Source organism: Larus michahellis, chromosome 16 (assembly GCF_964199755.1).
Source record: "Larus michahellis chromosome 16, bLarMic1.1, whole genome shotgun sequence".
Lineage (NCBI taxonomy): Eukaryota > Metazoa > Chordata > Aves > Charadriiformes > Laridae > Larus > Larus michahellis.
This window is the reverse complement of record NC_133911.1, coordinates 7,087,253-7,112,207: the sequence shown is the minus strand read 5'-3', so window position 1 is coordinate 7,112,207 and position 24,955 is coordinate 7,087,253. Positions and strand designations below refer to the sequence as shown.

Here is a 24,955-nt window from a genome sequence, read left to right as displayed (position 1 = left end):
CAAGGCAAACACTCATATGGCTGAGGACGGTAATCTTTCTGTGCTTTACAGATGGAAAACCAGACGGTAAGGGGTTAAGCAGTTGGGCCAAGACCTCTCTGCAAGACGGTTGCAAAGCAGGGATGAAGAGTCAGAAGTGTTCCCAGCTCTTGCTTTGATGCCTCACCCTACCAGATAACGCACCTTTGGCCAAGCACCGTACCGAGGGGAAGGGCGCTGGGGGTTGCACTGTGAGAGAGGAAAAAAGAAAATTTTAAAAAAAGGGGAAAAAATAAAGCCCTTCTCAATCCATTTACAGCAAAAGGCAGATGTTGGGTGCAAAAATTCCCTGCCCCGCTCCGCTGGCGGACGGGCTCCGGGGCTGCGTGCTCAGCGAGAACCGCAGGCAGCCTTCCTGCAGATTGCACTGGGAAGGAGGGATGCGCTCCCTATTAGGGTATAATCATCTGTTTGATTATATTATTGATTACACTGAGTCACTGTTGTGATTATATTTGGTGTTACCCATTCCATTCCCTGTTTGCTGTATCACCGCACAATAACGAGAGGGGCACGGCGTCATTATTAACATTCCTTCCTCTGGAAAACGAGAGGAGGATTTCCCTTTTGGTCAGCAGGTCCGTGGATCATTCAGAGAAGTAATAAAGTGACCTCCAAGTTTTTTTCCCCCAGGGAAACCAGTCCACCCCACAGCAGATACGTCCTCCGAGAGCCAGGGCAGCAGTGGCCACGATGAGCTTTCCCACAGAGATCTGAGTACTTGTATAAGTTCCTTCTGACTTCCCACCTCCTGGGCCTTTGCTGCTCCAGCAGGTTTTAGAACACCCCAATTACGAGCAGACCCTGTTGATAGATCTAATAGACAAACGCCGTTTGGAGTTTGCAAGCAGGAAGATACTCAGGCCGATGTTGCTTTGAAACTAATGGGGTTTGTAGCGCTCTCAGGTTAGGGAAGAGCCAACTGCTGGGACGAAGAGACAGAAGAAGGCACATTAGCCAATGCGCTGCAGGGCTTTCCATATTCCAGCGTTAGAATAAAAATAATGCACTAGAAAATGCCGTTTTGCAGCAGATTGGGTAGCACAGCATTTCCTGGCATGGTGCTGGATCAAAGCCGGATTCTATAGCATTAATTATTCAAACACCAATGAGATGCATTTTGTCAGTTAAAGCAAAGAAAAATAATCAGATCAGTGTCGGTACAGCGCGAAGAAGCAAAACAGATTTTGTGCAAACGATTAAATTCATTTGTGCAGTCAACCTGCACGTACGTTTCCTCCAGATTTGCAAGTTATTGCGCCAGTTTTTCTCAAATGTGAGAAAACGTGGAGCTCACACACAACCCCATCTCAGACTTGGTGACAGTCCTTAAGTGATCTGTGGGTTTTTTTTTATTATTTTTTCATCGTTTATCTGATTGGTGGGTCTCAGCCACAAAGAAAAAGTAGCCAGGCACATACGTGTATGTTGTTCTCGTCACATCTGAGAGACAAGAGCAAAATAGAGCTGTTTTTCTTTCACAAGGCTTAGTTAAAATAAACAGCAAAATTCAGGTAGAAGAGACCAAATATCCACCTGGACATAGTAATGAAATGTATATAAAGCCATTATCTTTAAAATAACCCAGCAGCACACCTGGCTGAGGAACTACACACAGCCTTTCTCTGCAGACCTTCAATGACCTTTAGAGGTCCCGTCTACCCCAACCCATTCGATGGTTCTATGCTCCAAAGCCCTCAGCCCTGGGCAGTGAACGTGTTCAGGGATGACGGCTTTTCTCCTCTTCTCCTATCCCAAACTGCAAGCAAGACCAGGCTACCAGGGGAAAAAAAAAAAATAAAAAGAAAAAAAGATCAGTCTTTAGCTAAATCAATTGTGAGCATTGGAGATCCTAGAAGGAAAAAAAATGATGAAGTCCCCAGTGAAAAACACAGGCAGGAGGCAATTCCTTATTTGCCTGGGTATTTGAGGAGCTCGTGTGGCTCCTTGGGGTATGACTCTCACACTGAATTTCACCCGGGTTTCTGCCTCGGGCACTTTTCCCCCCCCACGGTACTTTGGATTCACTATGAAACTCACTTTTGGAGCCTCGTCCACTTCCATAAGCTTCATTCTGCTGCCTGAGACTGCCTTTGCTTGCCAAATTTTAATTGCTTTGTCAGAAGATAATTACAGCTCTTTGACAACTCTCCCTGCTCTCTGGGCTATTTCATCCCAGATCCAGCTCTCGGTTCAGTTTCTCGGTTCAGTCTCAGAAACCCACAAAAAAAAGAAAATTCCAGCCAATTCCTCAGCCCGGAATCATTCACAGATACCCCCAACCGTTCCCTCGTTTGGGGGGTTGTTTAGAAAGGCATTACTCAGATCTCTTGTTTTTATTAGGAGCACAACGCTGAGGTTTCTATCCAAGGATTCGCAGTTGACCTCCTTTGCCCGAGGCAGCTGAACGCTGTAATACCACCAAGTGCTTCGCAACCGGCCTGTGCCAGAAACCAGGCTGCCTTCTGGCTGCCCTCTTTTGTGTCACACCTACGGAGAAAAGCCTTGTTTAAAACCTCCCTTGTTCTTCTTGATGCATCCAGGAGAGGTGTCTCTCTAACGCAGCTTTTTACCAACCTATTCTTCTGCTCGGGGACTTTGCTGTTGACTCCCGGTCACAAACGCTGTTCAGCGATCACAGAAAGTCAAGGAGCCGGACAAATTCGGTGCCCACACTCCCTTCACCTTCAATAACTTGAGTGGTTGTATGATGACAGTGAGCCCAAGAGTCCACCCGGCTTAGAGGGTCACCCAGAGCTTCAGAGGTTTGCCTTCTCTTCAGAAGTCCTGTTCTCCTCCTCGCAAGCCTGTAACGAGCCCTGCCCTCCCCATCAGATGTCTACGGCAGCCTTTAACGCCTACAATAACAAGTGGGACCCGGGTCTTTAACATCTGCACGTTTGTATGTAAATACTACTGAAATAAATGTTTCTACAGAAGTAGCGATATCTACACATGGTACCCATTCGATCTCCCGTCTCTTACAAATACTATAACCATTTCAGAACTATCGACTTCAGCTTTGATCCCGTGACCCGCCGGGAAACTGCTATTTCTATATTGCAACCGTATTTGACCGCCGATCCTACACTTTCCTACTTACAAGTGACCACGTTTTAAAACGACAAGAAAAAAAAAAAAATCCACTATCGATACACTTGCAGCAATTACTGAGGTCTCAGGAGCTTTGCTGCCTTGGAAGAAGGTTGCCTGCTGAAGAGCATCCTTTGCAGAACCAAGGGATTTTCTTTTACGCACCAGAAAGGGGGATGCAGCAAACCTGCTGGAGGAACTCAGCACGCGGCCGAGAGCAAACGGTTCAGCGGCAAAGACACTCCAAAACGCTTAGCGCTGCCACCTCGCCAGCCAGAAACATGGCCCAACGCCCCAAAACACACCTCAGCAAAGTTATTTCCCTCTTTTGCTTTTTATTGATCCCAAAGTAATAGGAAACCCACGCTCGGATCCTGTTGAGCCCTGACTTGGTTTAGCATTCGCAGGGTGCACACAGCCGGAGCTAAGCCAAGCACACAGGATCCTGATTTTCCCTGATTTTCCCCCCAAATTTCCCTTCAGTTCTGCCACACTGTGCACAGCTCCGACTTGCCTTCCCACCTCTTCCCTGCGGCAAAGACCTCGAGGCTCTAAATTGCGACTAAGACAAACTAATCATCGCTTTGTAGCTCCACGAAGGTCCCTCCTTCACTACCCGGGACAGGTTGCTGGTGAATCCTTCCGAAATCTGGTCTTCCCGCAGGAGCCGGGCACCGTGCCCTCCCAGTGCCGGCGGGGGCTCTCGCTCCCAGTGCTCCGCCGACACGGCCCATCTGCTCCGCAGCCAGGGAAAGACACACACGCGGCTCGGATCGCGCCAGAGCTGCATCCAGACGAGCGAAAGGATTTCTATTTTAGCCTCTTCTCCGGTGCTCACCCACAGGTTTGCTCTCTCAGCTGTTCATTTTCCTTTATTTTAAGCAGGAATCTACAGCCTTACTGTGTTCAAAGCCAAAACCTTGATGCCGTTTTATTCCTTACATCCCAAAGCAGTATCATACAGACACAAGCTATCACCGTCTCCCGACTCCTCACCATTCAAAAGACCACGTAGGACATACCACCTTCCCTTTATGACTTCCACAATGAACGCACATAATCGCTCGGCTCTGAAAATTCAGTTTTTATTGAGTTTTAACACCGCCTTATGGGTCCTTTGGTTCATTGAGAAACAAGCTACCATCAAATCTTACCCCTCGTTATCCTCAGCTTCTGTAATTACCGAAACTTTGTGGCCACAGCCCCTGTTGTATATAAAGCACCTGCACTTCATCTAACAGGAAGCAGCAGTTTCCTAGCTGGAATGCAAGCACCTGCCTCTTGAAGCTCAATAATCCCACTAATTGGCTCCTCCTCTGCGTTTTGCCTCTAAATATGTATTCTGTAGGGTGAAAAGAAGGGCCGCCACCTGCTACCACTTTTTTCTTGCATGATTCCCAGTGGATTACTTCTACATATTTATCCTGGGCAGAGCAGCTCTTCCCCCCTCCAGGTTTATTCTCCACAAGCGTCATGTAATGGGTTTCCATCTTTGCAGGAGGGACACACGTGGGTCCCAGAGCTGCTTCCCGAACGGACCCACAGCTGCTGGCACATTTGGGATTTGAGAAGCCTTTAATTATCCCCCTTTCGTTGTATTAGGCGAAGGCTGCCTCTGAGCATGTAATATATTCTTTTAGTAGGCTGCCGCAAGAGATCTCTTGGAAATATAATTTAATTCAGGAGCTGACATAGGTGTACGCTATTTATATTGTAAATTCCAGCTTTCATAATATTGGACTGGTCTCCAGTATCTGGGAGTTGATCTTCTACTCACTTTCCGTGAGTGTTTGCACTCCCCAGGAGGGTTTGTGTCACTGATCATGCAAACAAACAATGTGTAAGCATATTCTTCAGAAATTTCAAATACCTCACAGACGCTTTTAAATGAAAAGATATGGACTCATCAGACGTGTGCAGGGGGACAAGAAGAACAGGGAATACAAAATGAACCTCAACCTCAAAACATTCGGTTCTAAATAAAATTTCTGAGGGACTTGGTGTCCCTCCATCGTTGCTAAGGTCGCACACTACGCGATCCAAGTGAAATAAGCAGTTCTCAGCTTAGGTTCCTAACAATAAGTGCTAGTGGCAAGAGAGCTATTGATAATTCTGGCACCAAAACGCTAATTGATAATGTCCACAGGCACTGGCAGTCCTCACTGTTTCAGGCAACTACTCTTCGTTGAATTTAGATATTGCTCTCTCAGTTCTAGACAGAGTACGGATTCCAGCTATTGAAGAGAGTTTCAAGGCAAAACATGGAACTTGTTAAGAACCATTAGCATAAGCATTTTGAAGGTTTCTTGGGCTTCTGCCTGTTCAGCTTTGCCTTATTTGGGGCTCAGCCATCAGCAAACTGCTGAATAAGGTGTCTACCAACGTCCTCCTCGGTGGGACGCCGTATGGGCTGGGGCGAGGAATGTGGCAACGAGACATTGCCCCACCAAGAGAAAAGGAAAGGCACTTACCTAAATAGAAACGGACCTAGGCACAAGATAGAAATCTCTATTATGCACAAGAGGGGAACTTCTCAGAAGTGTCAGTGGCGTAGTCTCCTGAAGCTTACTCAGAAAATGTGGTTTGGCACCCACAGACCCGTATCGCTTCTCAACTGCATATCTTATCCAAATCTTTACTTCCCTCCCTGCCTCCAGGAGAATACCAAATGCTTTTCAGTACACTACCTCTTGCTACTAAAAGCAGTCAGGAAATCATCCCTTCATGCATACTTAAGGACTCCACATCTGTGAACCTGCTGTAGATACAAACCTTACTTTTTTTAAAAAATCCATTTTGAAAATAATCTGCAAAACTCTCTTCCCCCTCTAGAATGGGCTTGCTAATAAACTCCAACCACGAAACACCCCAGGCTAGTTTATCATCTCTTTTCCGTGACCTTCATCTAACTTCAGCTTTCATACACAGAGTAGGAGTGAGTTATTTTGATTAACGATGATTGCTTCTTTGTCAGACCAGTAAATCAACTAAAATAAGAAACTCATACCTTGAAAGATTTAGAGGAGTTGCTGCCAAGTATTTTTATAAGGTCTTTATTCACTCTCCGTTGTGTACTCTACTCGCAAACGTGCCACAATAAAATCCCTTGCGCTATCAATTCCCCAGCCCCCTTTTGCAAACATTGCATTTTCCCAGGTTTCCAGCGGAGCTGCTACATTAATACAGCTGTAGGGCTGGTTTATTTTCTTGTTTGTGCAGAGTCATCACTGAGCAGATGAGTAATGTAAGCGCGGCAGGAAGATTCGGGTCGGCTAATAATTTGGGATTTGACAGGGAGGGTTACGTATACAAGATGAGCAGGGAGTGCGTAGTTATTCTATGCAACTTTTCACTATAAATACAATTTAAAAAACTCTTTAAATGGCCCTTATTCGGTTTTCATTTCAGAGGTGCACATCTCTGAAGCCCCAGCAACAGTACCCGTTACCAAAGTGCGCTTATTTTTACTGCACTAGGCAGCAACCTGCAATGTTTTTCCACCTGTGCTTTGGGTAGTAACAGGTTAATCCTCCCCTCGACCCCGTACAAAAGATAACGAAGGATTTGGACGGTTTGACAAGGAACCATCCACAGGGACTGACAGCGGAACAGGGCCGTGGCTTGGCTGCAAGGACGATGTTGAATGATTGCAATGAGCAGCTTTGAAGCTTCCCATTTATTTCCAATTTTGCATCAAGAAACCGGGAAGAATTTGGCTTCTTTTGCTCTAACAAGATGTCGGTGTGGTAGAGAAGGAACCCAGTAAAAAAACCCCAGTGGAAGTAAATGCCTACAGAACAATACTAATTTTGGTCTAGTGCCCCTTTGCCAAGAAGAATCAAGAGAAGAAGACACCAGCAGCATTTTCCCACTGGCCTTTTCCCTCGTAGGATTATCATAGAATAGAATCACAGGATGGTTTAGGTGGGAAGGGACCTTAAAGATCATCTAGGTCCAACCCGCCTGCCCCGGGCAGGGACACAATTAGCCACGGATGGTGCAGGCAGCAGAGAGCCCAGAGCTGGAAGAGCCCCTGGTCCCCCTCTCCCCCAGCAGTGTCACAGCTGTGGAGGTGGCAACCGGCCACCTGGAAAAATTATAATTACGCCTTCAGTTCCCTGCATTCATGAGAGTGACAGCGTCGCTGACGCAGCTTTCTAACAGAGACTCAAGTGCATTATTCATAGGGGTTTTTTTTTAAGAAGTCTGTAATCATGGGAACGGCTTCCTTTATATTTTTAACCGCACAGGAAGGATCTCCGCGTACCACTGCAGCTCCCGTTTCGGGCCGGGTGCCATTTGTGTAAATGCAACTTTGCCTGCTAAACGGATTACATTGTGAAAACTCAAAAGGAGTCAAGTTTGGAAAATTTGGCCCGCGTTTGGCCTACCTTTGAAGAATTTCACCTGAAATAGTTCAGAACGACTCCGAAGCAGTTTGCTTTGGAATAGCGGCCCCTCAAAGATGACACACCTGCCCTGAGAGATGTCCCTCTTCTTGAAAAGATCCCTTTTTGGTCCCCTGCCAGCCGCCCAAAGCTGTCGAAGAGGGAGGGATGGGGCATGCCGGCCACGGCTAGCTCTGCGGCAGTGATGTCCTTGTGCGTTAACGGTAAGATCTCCTGCCGCCATCTCGGGAACAACTCGAAACGGAGACACCTTTCATGCCCCTGGTTCAAGAGATGTGATGTCTCACAGGTCACTCCTCAGGACGGCAAGGGCAGAGGATCAAACCGCCGTCTCACGCTGATGAAAGGGGGGAGAAGCACCTCGCTGCTTGCTGGCCTTCTGTACGAGGTGCACAAGGATGGGGACGGCAGGGGGTTGCTGTAGAGAGAGGAGGCAAGAGGCAGACGAGAAGAAGCACCTCTCAGAGAGGAGTTTCTGCCCATCGCATCCCGTCAGCTCCATGACCGAGGGCACAAGAAGACAAATTTTTCAGCAAAGCAGCAACGATGCCGAGACCAGGATCTGCACCTTAAATAGAGCCGAGCATTCATTGCAGCGGAGGCTGTGGATTTCATGCTTTCTTTTAACGGGCAGCTAGTAAAAAAATGAAGCCACTGTGTTCTGTAAAAGCAACGTCAGACACAAATACTGTTTTCATGTAAAATCTTGGTGGCTTCTACCAATATAAGAAAAGCATCAGCCACAGATGTTAGTTAAGGACATCTTAATGTTGTGTTCACTGTGCATTCTGCAGCCTAATTACACTGCCTTCATTATTAATAATGCGCAAACTGAGTAGTAATAGATTAAGACAGTTTTCATTATTTTGTTTTAGGTCTTTTGCAATGTAAGAGAAAACCAGATGGATAAAAAGGAAAAAAAAAAAAAAAAGTGCTGAGATGAGTAAAGATTGTTAAGAACACAAAAAATTAGATAAAAAGTATTTGAGAAAAACAGACATTACTCTTACTACCCTTATGCCAAAAATAATGGAGACTGACATCATTTGGAAGGGAAATGGAAACTATTAGGGAATATTAATTGGGGCACACATCATGCAGTGATTTTGAATTCCTCTATGTAGAAAGACTAAGAGAAGAAAGTTGCTCTATTCTCTCAGCCTCTGGCGGTCTGCAGCCAGAAAGGGAAGGTCGTGCTTGAAAGAGGAGCCAAAGCTCCCCTGAAGTCAGCTGAAGCACGTTTTCAAAGGGGACAGCACTCCCTTGCTTTCAGGGGATGCACTGTGTATTCGTAGCTTTTTCTTTTTTTTTCTTTTTTTCTTCTTTTTTTTAAGCTGGAAAATGAGGATGTCTTGACTTCCCCCAGGCTACGCACCTCTACGTTCACAACTCACCTCCTTTACCAATGTGCTCGCTTCTACCTGTTAACCTGGCTGCTAGAATATTATAAAATCTATCAGAGTCCTAGAACGAACGTCTTTTTAAACTACTGCAGAAAAGAATGGAGATTGGAGAGGTATTTCAAAAAGAAAACCTTACTTTTTTTGCTTTCACATAGTACATATATTCTCTTTCCCTAAAGTCATTTCTATGGAGATTTCTCATGCATAAATAAGCATTAACCACTAATTCACAGGCAGCGCGAAAAGCATTATTTTAAGAAGAAACAAGAAAGATGGCCAGTGGGCCCGAGTAAATCACAAGCCACTTGGATGAGCCTACGGTTACTTTTCGCGTATTGGGAAAAGGCAGCAAGAAATGCTGCTAACTGCTCCGCGCGCCAGCCGGCCTCCCTTCGCTCCTCCGAACCCTCCCTTCCCAACCCCCGCTTGCCAGGCAGGAGCACCAGCAGTGATGCCGTGACGCTAAAATTCAGCACTGCATCCGCACGAAGGGATTCAACACTCGGACCACATCACTCATCATTTTACCTCGCTTGATCACTTCGTGGTCTTGCTCGCAAAAGCACCTTCAGCAACTGGAAGACGTTGCACGCACTCTCAGGCCAAGAGGCGCAATTTTTCAGCTGGCTTGCCACAGAGCCCGTTGATACGGGATGTCTAAATGCTCACGATCTGGGGGGAAAATTCAAAGGAATTAGGCTCCCAAACACCTCGGGCTGCTCTGCCCTGGGAAGTCGGTGCGCCGGAGTGGAGCGATCCAGCTCTTCTTCAACATCTCCCCCATGTGGCACCAGTCATGTTCACAGTGCGCTTCGTGCGGTGCAATTCGCACTCGGGAACAAATAAGAGGGGTTGCCAGGGTTGCTGAGAAAGGGGAAACACTTCGCTGGAAAGTTGCACCTTACCGGGCATCAACTTTCTCAGGCATCGATTTGCTTGATCTTAATTCACGTTGTCCTTTCTCCTGGCTCCATCCCACCCGTCATTCCAGGGTTCGGTGATTTCCCCTTCCATAGAAATAACGTTGATATCTTTGAAAGATCAGGTAATTCCTTTATGTGAACTCTTTGTTTACATGGGAAACATATTCAGAGCCACCATTTTTAGGAGAGTAAGTGCTGTGTGCTTGAAATCTATTAAAAGTTTGAGCTGGGTGACCGAGAAGCAAATTACTGGATTTTCCATAAGAGCCAGCCTCCACACACTGGAGTGGAGATTAAGCACAAAGAGCAGGTCAAAAACTACCAGCATTTCAACAAAATAGTTCATTAAATTCAAATATCAAAAGAAAAAAAAAAATCATAATTTCCTTATAATGAAAATTTTTGTGTAACATTTAACTTGTAGAAAGAGTGGCTAATTCCATTTATGTCAATATTAAACCAGCATAGTTTTGCTTTGAGCTTAATCACTAAGCAACCAAGTTACCAGAAGAACGCGGGCTATCCGGCAATTATCACACAAACATGTCTGGGTCTGAATTCTGACATCGCACTATTAAAATCCATGGAGATTTTCCCGAGAGTCCCATGACAGGAGAGTCAAGGATATAAAAACTGACATATGATTACATGTTAATTGGTCCCAATCCCATTCGTGGTTCCAGTCCCACTCAAAGCCTTTTAATTCATGGAAGAGTTGGGCAGGAATGATAGGACCAATTATTGCTAAGATGTACCAAGGTGCATTACTTGATATTTATTATTAACAGCATCTTTTAAAGCAATTTTCATCCTAAGGATCTCAAAGCTTTTACACATTAATTAATGAAGAGCCTCACACGATCACCGTGAAGTAGGCAAATATTAATCCCAACTCGCAGACAAATGAGGAAGATGGGAATTAAATCACACCCTTAAATTTACACAACAGATAAAAAGGCACCTTTTCCCAATAGGGAGAGCGGATCTTACGTGACGACGGGGTCTTGCAACCAGTGAATCCATCTCCTTGCTCGGAAAATTTGAGTCCAGAGAAAATCTACAGAGTTTGCCAAAGCCCTGTGCAAATGAAATCAGTCAGAGCGCATTTAACGTGGACGCCTTCACTAGAAAACAGCTTAGCCCATGGCCTGGAAGGAGTTAAAGTATAAAGGATTACAACATCTGGACAAGATCCACTGCCAGGGTTAACTCGCATGGCTGTTTTGAATATTTTTGCCTCTTTTCAGCAGGAATAGCAGCCCAACATTCCCTTTCAAAAACCAGCTCTTCCACTAGAATCTGCTTTCAGAAACAAGACAGCTTTCGCTTGCAAAATTATCTCCCTATCCAGCATCCCGGGCATGAATTCGGTGAAATAGCTTAATTTTGATCAAGCAAGCCCTTAAAGCAAGTGTTGATATATGGGGAAAGAAAGCAAACGCTCGCTCTATCTCGCAGAGCCATTAAATATTTATTAGTCTTTCCGAGACAAAAATACAAACGTAAAGCTTGGCTGGCTCGCAGCCCCCGGCTGGGCTCATCTTCCATGACCCCCGAGCCCACAGGTTGGGGGGGAAAGTTTGCAGCTGAGTCAGGAGAAGTAATTGCTTCGTGATGGAGCTCTCGGGCTTCCCGGTGGCTTGTTACGGTGGCCCTGTACTGGTGCCGCTTGCTCTGGGGGCTTCGTGGGGGGTTTTTCGCTTGTTTATTAACTAGAAATGGAGCAAGAGACTCTCCAAGGCGGAAGACAACACACTGAGCATTTGGAGGCAATAAAACACGTTTTTTCTGAGCCTTCATGTCCTTGACTTGTGCAGAAAACCCTTTCCAAGCGCGGAGTGAAGCTAACCGGGATTTTGTGTTTCGTTTGTCGGCTGCACAATTGGGGTTTTCTTTTCTTATTAACTGAAAAATCTGCATTGCTGATAAACTGCTGCGATAGCGGATACACTCTGCTCTCCCCTAATTGCTGCTTCTACATTTATGAAGATACTCTTCGTTTATCTCTCATGAACTCTAATTAAAGCTTGCAGAGCTTTTACAGACACACACACACACCCCCCACTCATGAATATACATCATGTTTTAAGTGAGACAAAATTGTCATCTTCTCTTTTTCGCCGTTCGACAGGACTCTGCACTCGAAGCGCTCTGTCCTGGCCTGCCTGCTCAGAGGGGCGAGAGCATCTGGGGAGTTGAAGGAGTCAGAGAAATTGGAATTTTTGGAATTACTTGGGTATGATTTGCAATATCTACTACCTGCAGAGATCTCGGCTTCTTTATGCGTTTTCCCTTTTGATTAGTCTTGTTTCCCCTCCAAGTTAAAGAAAGGCATCTCTCTTGTTTTCTCTAGTGCTGTACCCCTTCACATACACACACACGTACATTTCTCCCCCTCGGAAGCACGGTGCCGAGTTGCTGCGATAAAACATCCAACCTCGACCTCCCCATTGCATGACCTGTGTCTCTTGCTCACCTCCACACCGGAATGAAAACCTAAAAGTCAGTCCTAATTTATAAGCAATTAAATGAACAACAGACCTGTTGAGAATCCCACTCCTGCCCCCCTTAAACACGAGGTCGCGCTCTCCTGTTTGTACAAGGGATGATTTTTTTTTCTTTTTTTTTTTTTTTGAGACTTCTACTCCTGCAGGGTTGCAGATATTGAAAGCATTTCTAAACTCTCAACCCAGCAATATCAAACCTAATGCGGAATAACGAGCATTTTCCAGTACCAAATGAGTGCCAAATAAGAAAGAGGGAGAATGAAACCAGCAGCAGCACGATGTGGCTGTGCGGAACCATCTTGTACCCAGTGCATCACCATCAGCTCCCGTCTTACAGGACCGGCCGGCAGCAAATATGATGCTGTTTTTCCATACCGTTACTCAGTAATATAAATATTTTGTTGCAGCGAAGGTAAGGCAAGAGAATCCACCCTTTGCAAGGTCCCAGGCTCAGGCGTGTCCCCAACCATGAGAGTTTTCTATCCCCTCCCAAGTCCTGCTTCATTTCCAGAATCAGGACATTTTAGCTGTCCTCCCCCCCGCCCCCCGGCGCTCAGCCCGGCAGAACAGTGACGGTCTCCTCCCTGCCTTGGAAATTGCTTTTTTTCCACTGTCCCCAGCACGGCTCAGCAGCAAGAGAGCAAAGCATATTGAGAAGCGCAACACACAGCGCGCCGCGCCGGCAAGGAGCAAATTGAGACACAGCACCGCGACGGAGGGATGGCAGGAGCCTCAGCAGCAACAAGCATCCGCGCATGAGGAACCGGCTGAATTTAGATTCTCTTCATGATGCAGACAGTCATGTTTTGTACGGATAAGGATTTAACGCATTCAAGATGTCTTTTTCTCTCCAGTCCCAGGGGAGGGCAGGAGCGAAGGCGGGCCAGGATACAGCTGTAGCGAAATGACCACGGTGGCCCTCTGATGACAACCCTGCCAAGCAATAACACTGAAAAATGTACGGCGACAACTATTCTTACTCGGTATCCAAGCACCAGCCTGATCACACGTATTGGTGTCAGACAGAGGAAAAAAGGCTGGACAAACCTGCTCCTCCCGTGCCAGCCAAACACCGAGAGCCCCAATGGTGCCGCGGGGCCACGCCAGTGTGGGACGTGGGGTGAAGGATGGATGGGTGGAGAGTTGGAATTACAACAAGAACAGGCTAAAGCAGACCCCGAATCAGCCATGGCCACCTTGCTTAAAATATCAGGTCAGCCTGGATTTGTTGCAAGGCAAATTTTCCAGATTTAAATATCTGGAAACAAATTAAATTTAAATACTCAGAGAAAAAAAAAAACACAAACTATCTTCAAACCTGGATTAGCTTTTCCTTCACTGGCAGTAGACACCTGAGACAGATTGGTTTGAACCATACCAGGCTTTTGGCCTCTTCAGTCACGCATCAGAAGTTGCGCAAGCCCCGTCTTTTCCTCCATTTATATGCCATAAGGAAATTTTCTCTGTCACTTAACTCAATACTAACTAAATGGCATCACACGTTTCAGACAGTCTCTCCCGTACACTAAAAATGAAGGACAGAGAATGTCTGCCTAAAACCGCCCCCCCCCTATGAATCAATAAATTCCAGGTGGCTAAAACCAGGTGGTGACTCATCAGTGAGCCCGAGGTATGACCTTCAAGAGGACCACAGCGCCCACCAAGCCCCACCACTTGTGGGTGGCTAATGACGCGCGGAGCTGGGCTGGTAAAGACAGCAGCGCGCCTGTTACCGCACACCTCTTTTAAGGGTATCTTTGATGTCCCCTCATTATACAACACATCAGTCTCCAAATAAATTGAACTAATAGAGGCAAGTCCGCAAATCCATTTTTCCTCTCCCCGACCATGAAGAGAGGCAGCGGGTTGTCAGGTACGTGCTTAGGGACAGGCGCCGCAAACGGGGCTCGTCTAACACATGCTAATGATGTCATTAGACACAACACGGTCCTTGACGAAGCGTGCTGGGTTCTGCATTTTATCTTCTCTTCCTTCAACAGAAGCGAGTCTTTTGTGCTCCCTTTCAGACTAGACCTAGAGGGATCATTAGAAGATGCGCCGCTGGCTCAGAAGTGGCTAAGAAGATTTCTTCTTATGGAAATGGGACGGCCAGATTAATGTAAAAAAAATACAGCGTGCGGAGCAGGAAGTTTGTTTTTCAGGCTTTCCCCTAAATACATCCGGATTTTAACTGAAGCTTTTTTCCAAGCCAAACCAGCTTACAAAATGTGAACGCTGACATACGTGAATGCTGACATACATGAACGCAAATTTACAATTGTTTTTTGATAATATTCCCTAACAGAGCATTAACACCACATCTATTTCTACATTCTCCAAAACACAGCAGTGTGGTGAGGATGCTTTCAGAACTCAAATAACCTAAGTTTATTGGAACAAGAGCAAATCTTCCCTTCTGTTTTCTTTCTGTTGATGCTAATACGACCCACTCGCGTGAAAATGAAGGTCCTGGGATTTTGCTCCTGGAGCTAGGACTGCTAAAAGTCTGAATAGCAGAGAGTGGAAAGTGTTTAACGAGCAAGGAAAATATTGCAACAACATAGTTGGTTTTGTCCAACAGACTTCTGTAGAAAATAAGAATTATTTTTAAAGGTCAGTTGATGAAACGGCACTGCTCTGCTACTAGTTCTGCAGCTGTCTCAGTCACAGCCTCCCTCGCAAAGACAACAGAGACTACTGAAGAAAAGATTATAATGTAAAAGGGCTCAAGAAACTATGGTTGGTTTTTTCTGAGGGAGAAGAGGAACGGAGGCTAATATAAAAAACCCCCAAAGGTAAACAGCTGCTGGGATGCTGAATGGCTAAAAGTCAGTCATGCCAAGTAGGTTTTTCCTTTTTTTCAAAAATCGAAAGACTCTCAACTTAAATGTCAAACTTAGTGTTTGACATTTGACCCAGTGTCAAACTTCAAGGGCTTATGGTGGTGACAACTCGAATACTGAAATATTTTCCGAATAAAAACAGGGCAAAATCCTCTACTGAAACCGGTATCAACTTCCAGCAATATCTGCAGACCTGGCTTGGTAAACACTTGCTAAAGGTTCATCCCACTTGTTAACGAGAGCTGGAGCTGTTTTATTCAGAGTAAAGTGCTAGAATGCCAGATTTTAAAGAAAAAAAACTTCTAAATGTAAATGAAAGGGTTCTTTCCCCTACGATTTTGGGGCAACGACCATACTATTTTGTTAACAACTTAGGCTAGAAGCACCACCGGGTTTATTTTATGTCTTTATGTAAGAAAGAAGTGGACCCCTCAGCAGAGAAGTGACTGAGTATCTCGACATCCTCACGCTCTCGTGCCTAGCCAACAACTGAAATCCAATTAAATCTAAGCCGGCTGCCCCACAAGGCGACTAAGCTAATCTTGTTCTTAAGTCATCATTCGTGGTACAGTTGCTCCTGAAAAGTCCAGTCCCAACCAAATGATTGTCTCCACGTCTATTCATTCCTTCTGTAACACCACCTAAGAGGGCCCCGACGACAATCACAACACTGTTGGGAAAGGAACTGAATGAAAAGATGGTATTTCTCGCAAAGAACTTAAAATCCACTCGAAGTCAATTAAACACTTTATGGAAGTAACTAAATGTGCTCAACTTCCTGAAAGCTTGGCTTTTAAGGTCAGGCATCCAGAAAAATTACACGTGTTCCTTCATATAAGAGAGAATATTGCCCCTGCGTCGGAGGCTGCTGCTGATGCCTGGATGCACCTTTGCAATTCATTAGCTAAATTGCTTCGGCAAACTGCTAGATTAGAGCTGATGCGTATGACTCAGCCCTTAGCTGTTATGTACCTTCTGCTCCACGCCACTTAAGTCTCTCGCAACAGCAATTAGAAACAGAAAGCCAAGTGAAACCAAACCAAACCAAACCAAAAGTAATCCAGGCAGAGCTGGGGGGAGATTTAAAGTTTGAAGGTATAACGGATTCACGTCACGTGCGTCTCAGCAGCAATAAATCCTGCTTAGGGAAACGTCTGAGGAAAAAACACTGCTAGGCTATAAAATTCCACCTCCGAGGATTATAAAACAACATGCACAGAGCAAACATCCTTTCCAAGCATAATAGGACTGTCAGAAATGATTGACAACAATGACAATCTATCATAGGCTGCCGTATCCCCGTGATAGCATCTTGCACGGCGCTGTCTGGCAGAAATGAAATTGTTTATTCATTCCTATGCTACGTGGAGGCTGGCACACGTCATATAGAATAAATGCGCCTTTTCTTTCCGTCTGCTTTTTATGCACCCGCATTATCTAAGTACACCTTTTAGTTCATATAACACTATTTCAACTCCCGCTCGGATTTCTCCCCCCTTTCAGCGCCGCGATGCAGATGATGACTTGCTAAGCGCTGTTTAGGGGAACGTGATGCTTTTATACCTCCAGACTGACGTCAGGAAACTGCTGCAAACCTGAAACAAATACGAGAAATGAGCAATCTGGATGCAAAGCTCCAACCCTCACGCGGGCGGAGGGTGATGGTCCCTTTCCAGAGCTCTGCCAGCCCGGCAGCGAGCGTGCGGGTCAGCGAGCAATCCCTCCGACGGGGTATTTTCACGATGAGGAAATCCTATCCGGGGCGCGTAATGGATGGAGACCACCGGGGTCAAGAGATCCCTGCAGATTGTAACGGCTTTCATTAAATCACTGTCTTCCCTGGGCAGAATTTGAGCTGACAGCCTATTGCCGAGAGACTCCACACGGCTTATTACCTGTCCCCACGTGCCGTTTAATGCCGCTGACGGGGCCGATGTACCTCTCAGCCAGCCCGCACTGCAGCTCACCCTGCCGCGGCTACTTCTGTTGACATCAATGACATCAATGACATTTCTGCAGGTGGGAGGAGAGCAAAATACGCAAGGTAATGCCCCATTTACCATGTGGAAAGCCCTAGCGCATATGGGACATGAGACGATTTTTCCCCCCCATCATTCAACAGCTGTTTCTCTGTTCTGTGTTTACCAACGAGTGACCTCCTGCACGGCAAATTTATCGTATAAAGCCGTAGTCACTACTGTCACAGTCGCTCATACACCAGTACAGCAAAAACTGAGGCATGAAAAATCAGTGAAAGGTAGAGTAAATTGACAAAACAGATGGGGGAAAGAGGTTCTTCCAAGAAGCCGAGGGAGAAATAAATACGGTCCAATGAAGGGAGTGGGCTGAAGCTCAGGAGCATGGAGTCTGAATTCTGGCTATAAGAAAAGATGGCTGTGAAACCCTGAACAACCTCCCCAAGGCCTCTGTGCCGTGGTTCCTCTTCTCCACGCCAATAAGCATCCTTGTTATTTTGTCCTTTGTGGTACATTGCTGAGAGCGGGGACCTGCATCTTCACAGACAGATGCACGTGGTCCCCAGAGCAGCCTGGTCTAAAAACGCTCGCAGCATTTTCCAAAGTGGAAAACTATGTTTGATCGGTTCCGTGATTCATCTTAAGCCAAACAAAAAAAGACTCGAGTTCAAAGTTAGATCCATGGTGTATCCGAAGCCTTTGCTTCAGCCATATCTCCTGGCCTGCTGGTGTCCAGGCAGAGTTACTGATATTTGTACAATTTCTCTCCACACCAGAAAGGCAGAAGGCATGAGACAGTCATCCCCATGGGCTGTGTTTAAAAGCAGATTAATAGTGTCAGAGAAGTGAGAAATGTCCATTAACCATCCCCTCTGATCAGTCTCTTCTGATGGGTTAGAAGTCCCGCTACTTTCTACCCAAAAATTCAAGCTGGGTGTTCTCTCTTCAAATTATCTGCCGGTCAAAATCAGGTCCATGCCAAGAGAGGAGGGAAAGGAGTAAAAGGGCCAAGCACTGCATTTCAGCTTATCTTTGCACAGAGCCTTGCACGATCAATCTTGTTTACTGCTGCAGGGCTCTATCTTCCCATAAAAACCACTAGCTGGGAAGAAATGAGATCAGGTAAGGAAAGGGAAATAATTGCATTGGTGGTATTTTTTCCTCCTGTGTAATTAGAGCCATAGGGCACTCCGCAGTCAGAGGTAGTACGTACTTTATATGCACACGCTGGTTTAGGTAGCTTGCTGCCAGCCTTATGTTTCTTTCATTCCTCAGAGGATTTATTTTATTGGGTTGGGGTTTTTTTGTACTTGATGTTGTCACCTGTTTAGGTTCCATCCTTTTCCTCATCACTACCACTTCCCGCCTTGTCATCCTTCCAACATCCCAGGCAAAAAAAACCCGCCCTGTCCTTTCTGGGAAGAGATCCAGGCGCATCAGGAGGATGCAGGAGCACTTGACATTTCCCCACTGTCATTAGCATTTCCTTAATCAGTCACTCTATCATCACAGGCAGCGCTTAATATGCAGTCAGGACAACTGATAAGTAGTAAAGCAACTCTCAGTTGCTAAAAAAAGAATTCCTGCATAAGGGGATTATCAATAGGTACTTTTTTGGCCCATATTTGTTTTATCTGCAACAGGCAGGTGCCTGTAAGCATCTGCTTACTCTGCTGCTTGACTCCCCAGAGGTTTTCCCACCTGCAGCACAGGCTGTGAGAGCAAATCCAAAGGCATGATCTAACCCGTCATGTGCTCCGCGACATTGCAGCAGCATCCAACCTGCTGGTTTGGGGTAAACGGAGGCGACTTGGCTAAAGACGTACAGAAGCGACGTGAACACCGTACTCGTGGAACCGAAACGCTGAGCACAGCTGTAACGGTTTGCCCACTGTGCACCCCCACAGCCTGGACTGACTCCCCATGCAAAAATATCCAACGTTAAAACACACACGTCACTAACACCAGGGACTCCCAGGCCCCTTCTCGCATGCAACAAAATCCCTGCTAGCCAAAGTAATTAGGACCAAAGGCTTTGAAAGTGAGAGAAGCAGATAAAATTAGCCGCCAGCCTCCACATGGGAGAAGATGGGAATAAAACATGAAAATGTGTAGCTTTCTCTGTTTACTTTCTCCATTTAGGCACTTGTAAGATGCTGGCAGCAAGTCACAGGGCCCTGGGGGCCAGCTGGTTAACGGAGCGCTGGGTAATTGCAGTAATACCATCGGCACCGACCCACCTTGGTATTGCAACGGCAACCCAGGCTTAGCATGGGATGGCAGTCAGGAAAAGCCCTGAATACCATTATTTTGCTAATCCTTACAGGAATAATTTCCTCCTCTTTTATTTTCCCACTAAGCTTCTAACGAGAGGCGATGGGCACAAGCTGCAACATGGGAAATACCAGCAAAATGGTCCAAAAAACAAATAATCTCCTGTGAGAGCGGTCAAAGCCTGGAGCAGGGGCTGTGGGATCCCCACCTCTGGAGAGCTTTGAAGGGTTTGGGACAGTCTCAGACCTGCTTTGCCAGATTTCTATGATTTTAGGGCTTATGGGAGGAGAAGAGAGAGGAGACCACCCTGTTTTCAAAAACAATCCTCCAATACAAGCTGCCATTTTCCATCCAGGCTTAACAAATAGAGCCCAAAAGGGAATATAAAAAAATAAATGTACTGAATATTTCAAAGGGTTTTTTTGTAGGATGAAGGGAGCACACTGGAAGACGGTAAACCTAGAGAGTGAGAGATTTTATGTCGAAGCAGCAAAGGCACAAAGAAACATCTGCACGTCGTTTCATGACTTTTAACTGGCATTTTAGAGCATGGTGAAACCAACATCTCAGTTATGTGTCTGGCACTTCTAACACTGGCATTCAGCACAGATGCTCAGTGGCAAAATGATTTTCTTTTGCTAGTGCTGACGCTGGATCCCCCTCAGCGGGTATATTGCTCCATTTTCTCCTGAAACGTCAGCGCCATTTTCATCCCTGAATCCGAGACCCAGCCCCATCACAAGCTGCAGGCTCCATGCACCGAGATGTCCCCCCTCCGCGGCTGCGGATTTCAGAAGCCAAAGTCAGTTTTTAAACAAGTGTTAGGGACTCATGTTCTCCACTGCTAAAACCGCCTGTAAAAATGCCTCCAGATTTGTGCAATGTGCCTTCCTCGTGTCCTAACAGATGGGAGTTTATCGATTTCCTACCTGTGCGTCCATTAGGAGGTGCCTCATCAGCATCATGGAGTTTTTCAGAGATTCCTTCTCGCTGGGCAAAAAGGCGTCTTCATCTTCATCCAGCGTTTTCGACTTGTTGACGATAAAATGGGAGATCTGGTCGTTCAAGGAATGCAGCGACTCCACAGCTGTGGAGACAGAGAAGGAAAGAGAAACAGGAATGAAACTGTGCCGGCGGGAGCTGACACCATTTTCTCTTTTGAGATGAGCCACGGCGTGCAATCTGCTTTTGAAAAGCGTAGCTGGAAATTGGTCCCCATTGCTGCCCTCGGCCTCCCTGTGGAGGACCAGCAAAGGCGCGATACAGGCTGGTGACTACCGTAAAGTCAAATATTGACGGAGAACCACAGCAACAGCACCAGGGCGACGCGGTAATTTTTGGCTCCTTCCGGATATCAACCAGATTCAATCAGAATCCAAACAGCGCAGCCTCGCTGCTCCCCCAATCAATCCACATGCAGTCAATTTTCCCGACGCGATAAGGTTTTGCAGCGCCAAAATTGTATTTTCAATAGTAAATCCATGCCGCGATGAACACGAAGGTTATGAAAGTACTGAGTTATTGTTACAAGGATCATTAATTATAAATAATCTATAGATATGCATGCATCTATAGGTAACTCATCTAAGGTTTAAGGTTACATCCTGGCAGCAGTTAGGGCAATATAAGGATGGGAACAAGATGCACTGAAACATTCTGAAACCAAAGAGTAGTTGGTTACAAATATTACTTTTCATAAATTTGTCCCATATTAGCATTCGTTAAGTTCAGTTGAAACCGAAGATCCTTCCTGATAAGAAGCAGGCCACAGGCCTTGTCCCCCTGGACGTGGCAAACCCAAACTGCAGTACCGTATAGCTGTGAAGAAAGCAAATTGCCCAAGGTCAAATAACAGGTTGTTGCTAGAGTAAAAAATAAGAAAAAATTAGTCTCCTGACTCCCAGCTCAGAGACCTGCTCCCTACGATGTGCTGGGACCCGGAACTTCGGACAATCTGAAGGGCAGAAGCCGGGAAAATTGGCTTTTTTATTAGTTAGGGTAGGAAAGAGCAAGAGCAACAACTGAAATGCTGCTCATTTTCTTTCTGCACGATTGTCGGTATTTGAAGCACTGTTAATCTTTTAAATTCTCCTTCACAGGGTCAAAACCCAGGCATTATACGTGGGATTCTGCTCCCAGTCACGCACATCAGAAATCACCGCCTCCGAGGCTCAGAGAAGTCCCCCAGCAATTTCATATACTTTAAGACGCTGCAATTTACACAGGCTGCAATATACGAACTAATGGCAAAACTTATTTCTGCCCAATGAAAAGCTTTGCCTTTTTACGGATTTGAAAAGCCTGCCGTGCAATTTGCTTTTAAACGGTCGCAAGTTCGGAGTTTTCGTTTTTACGGGGGGCTCGTTAAATAAACGAGGCTCAAATAATTCTACAGCGTGTTTTCTTTCCTTCTGCCGGGGCCTCACGCAGCGAGACCCTTCGATAAGCTGGCGGCTCGGAGTCGCACATCACTGTCACACGCTGAACCGTGCCGCAGCGCTACGTATTGCAAATCCTGATTTGCTGGGGCAAGATGGAGAAGGCCATGTGTTATTTAGGACTCTCTGACAAACCGGATTTTAAAAACACGACGCAATTGAAATACGCTCGACCTAGTTCTGTCCAAAGAAGATCTTACCGCAAAATTCAAAGTAGTAAAAGATTAGCCAGAAATCACACTTATTGAGGAGCAAATCTTCCCCAGACAAAAGGTCTGTAACAAATAACAGGTGTGTCTCCGAGCGAACAGAATCTTCCCTATCCAAAGTGTTTATTTCGGATTTAAAAAAAAAAAAATAAAAAAATCTGAGCCTTACAGAGCCTTGGGGAGAGTCTGAGGGGTTTGGGAGGACTCCCCAGGCTTGGGGTATCCACGTACCTCACCGCTAATAGAGCAGGTATTTGAGGCTCACTGTGATGGACGGATCCATTTTATGCCGTACCATAAATCGTATTCAAGATAAGGGCTTTGGAGCAACCAATTGAACCAGCTCCAGCATGCGACAGTCGGCGGGGTCGCACCGGGGCACTGCGCTCGCTGGAGACGCACGGAGGCTGCGAACTCGCCTCGGCTGCCTGAGCCACGCAAACACAGGGATTTCAGCATCGCAAACCGCTCCACCAGGCAAAAGGGAGGCTCGCTCCCTCCGTATCAAAGTCCTGCATCCCCAGCACCTCCAAGGTACAGCAAACCAGCACAGCCACACGGATTCCAACGGGGTGGAGAGTATGCCGAGCTGGTCATGCAACGGACCGGCAGCTCCTCTCCTGGTGAAGTTTTAAGTAACACACGACCATCAACACACTTAGGGAATTTCTCCCATGTCACAGTTTCTCTTCCCTCTGCACAGCACGGTTTATTATGTATTTTATGTGAAACCTGGGTACTCTGTCCTGGTCGTTGCCAGAAAGGGATGCAAGGGCTTTGGTGCACCTCTGCACCACAGCAGGAGCCTAAAAGCTGCATTTTCCTCCCACACTCTCCCCCCACAATTTACAAATATATTTCTTGCCTGCTTTGTTACTCCGAGGTTAAACTGGATAAGTTTCTTGAGGCTCCTTCATCTTATTCTGTCCATCCCTGGAGGGGTTCAAGGCCAGGTTGGACGGGGCTTGGAGCAACCTGGGCTGGTGGGAGGTGCCCCTGCCCAGGGCAGGGGGTGGCACTGGGTGGGCTTTAAGGTCCCTTCAAACCCAAACCATTCTGTGATTCCATGATTCTAAGATCAAGAGCTGTTCCGACAATTCTGCAAGGTCTGGTTTTGTTTAGTTCAGTATGTCAATACTTCAGTTACAGCTGAAGAGAAGATGAAGGAGCCTCGAGGAACACTGCCCCCGGCCAAAACATTTCAGTGCTTCTCTCCAGAAGAAAACTTGCCAGTAACACGCAGCCAAAAGTCACCTGCACCACAAAATCCTCCCTCACCTTTTGGCCAGCAGGACCCCGCCACAGGGGGCTGAGACCCACCACCAAAGCCCGCTTTGACCGCGGAGGGAGGGAGGCAGGTGTGGATTTGGGGGGTGTCGGCACGTCACAAAAAAATGCGTAGAACTGCGACGTGGGCGTGCAAATTGCTCGGTGAGGTCTGTGCATCACCCGTTGATTTCTGGTCTCCTCCTACCCATATTTTGACAACACACGTGTCCTGCACCAATGCCAGGGACAACATTTTTAATTTTCTGCCCGCAGTCCTCTGGAAAGTCTCGGTATCCATTTCCCACACTCAGCCATCTAAAAGTTTAAGCACTTTCTCTTTTCCGGGGCCCATTACCACGGCTTTGTTCACACCATTATAAATAAGGGTCTGTCAGCGTTTCTATTATAAATCTCTGCAAGTCAGGCAGAAGGATTCATTCCCACAAAGAGTGCGATGCTGATGTGGGATTTTTTTTTCCCTCTAACGAAAATGGAAGTGAAGAACTAAAAGCCACACAGAGCTTTTGTCCTCTTAGAGAAGTTTTATTTCTTGAAAGGAAGAAAAGCAGGGCTTAGCGTTCCTCTGCTCACAGACACACAAGGATTTCTCCAGCACCGTGTCACCTTCCAAAAACTGTTTTGCCAAAAATGTCGCGGCCTGCAAGCAAAATATTACGCCTATCTTGTTGACATAATAATTTTACTGATGGGTGGGACTTCTGTATGGCACACACTGTTGTATGTCACAACCCAGGCGTCACGTTTGTAAATCAAACATCTCCTCCTCGTGGGTCAATGCACGTGGAGCTGGAGGTATCTCGGAGCGATGCTCTGCTGTGGACACCGGGTCTTGGGGAGCAGCAGGGCTCATAGGTGTGATGGAAACCACGTGTAGCCAAGGTTCTTCAAGTCACCAGGCAGCAATTGTTTTATAATCATATGTCCTCACACCACCCAACACCCAAGAGCCCCATGGAGCTGTAGGTTTCCACGCAGAACAGCGGCGGGTGTATGGCCGCACACAGGCAGCAGCAGGTTGGATTTTCTGACCACTCCTAGGCTGCACCAGCACCTCCGTCAGACACCTCAGTCCTGAATGTCATTTTCTCAGTGCTAAAGCACGAGTATTTATTCCTCCCATCCTTTCCGACCAATGAAGAATTGAGGACAGATCATTTTTTTTATAGTCCGAAATTTTGGCTTGAGCCATAAGCCCACATCTGCTTCTAGTAATATGAATGTGCACCAGAGCTACCCTCCTCCAGCTGATGGCTTCATTCCAGATTTACACTGACTGTGACCAGAAACTGGTGTGTGGAGCAGTTCTCCAAGGCTTTATGATTTTAATGTAATTCAAACCAAACAAAATTTATTGTCCTGAGTTATTCTGACCTCCTTATCTGAAGCGATAGCTCTATACCATAGAACGGTTTGGGTGGGAAGGGACCCTAAAGACCATCTCGTTCCAACCCCCTGCCCTGGGCAGGGACACCTCCCACCAGCCCAGGTTGTCATATTCTCCGGTGTTTCTTCTCTTACCCTTTGGGAAGCTTAGTGTTGTTTGAGCAATAT

General features: G+C 46.4%; 1 protein-coding gene across 3 annotated transcripts in view; it reads right to left on the bottom strand.

Moving 5' to 3' along the window:
* The window catches only part of KAZN (kazrin, periplakin interacting protein), a 239,544-nt gene that overhangs the window by 157,960 nt on the left and 56,629 nt on the right, over positions 1-24,955 (bottom strand). For 2 of the 3 annotated variants that reach the window (XM_074609463.1, XM_074609467.1), the window contains exon 2: positions 20,397-20,554. In XM_074609463.1, the coding sequence (XP_074465564.1) occupies positions 20,397-20,554 (158 nt within the window). Of the gene's footprint in view, positions 1-9,472; positions 9,752-20,396; positions 20,555-24,955 lie in introns of those variants that run through there. The other variant, XM_074609465.1, reaches the window with a different exon arrangement.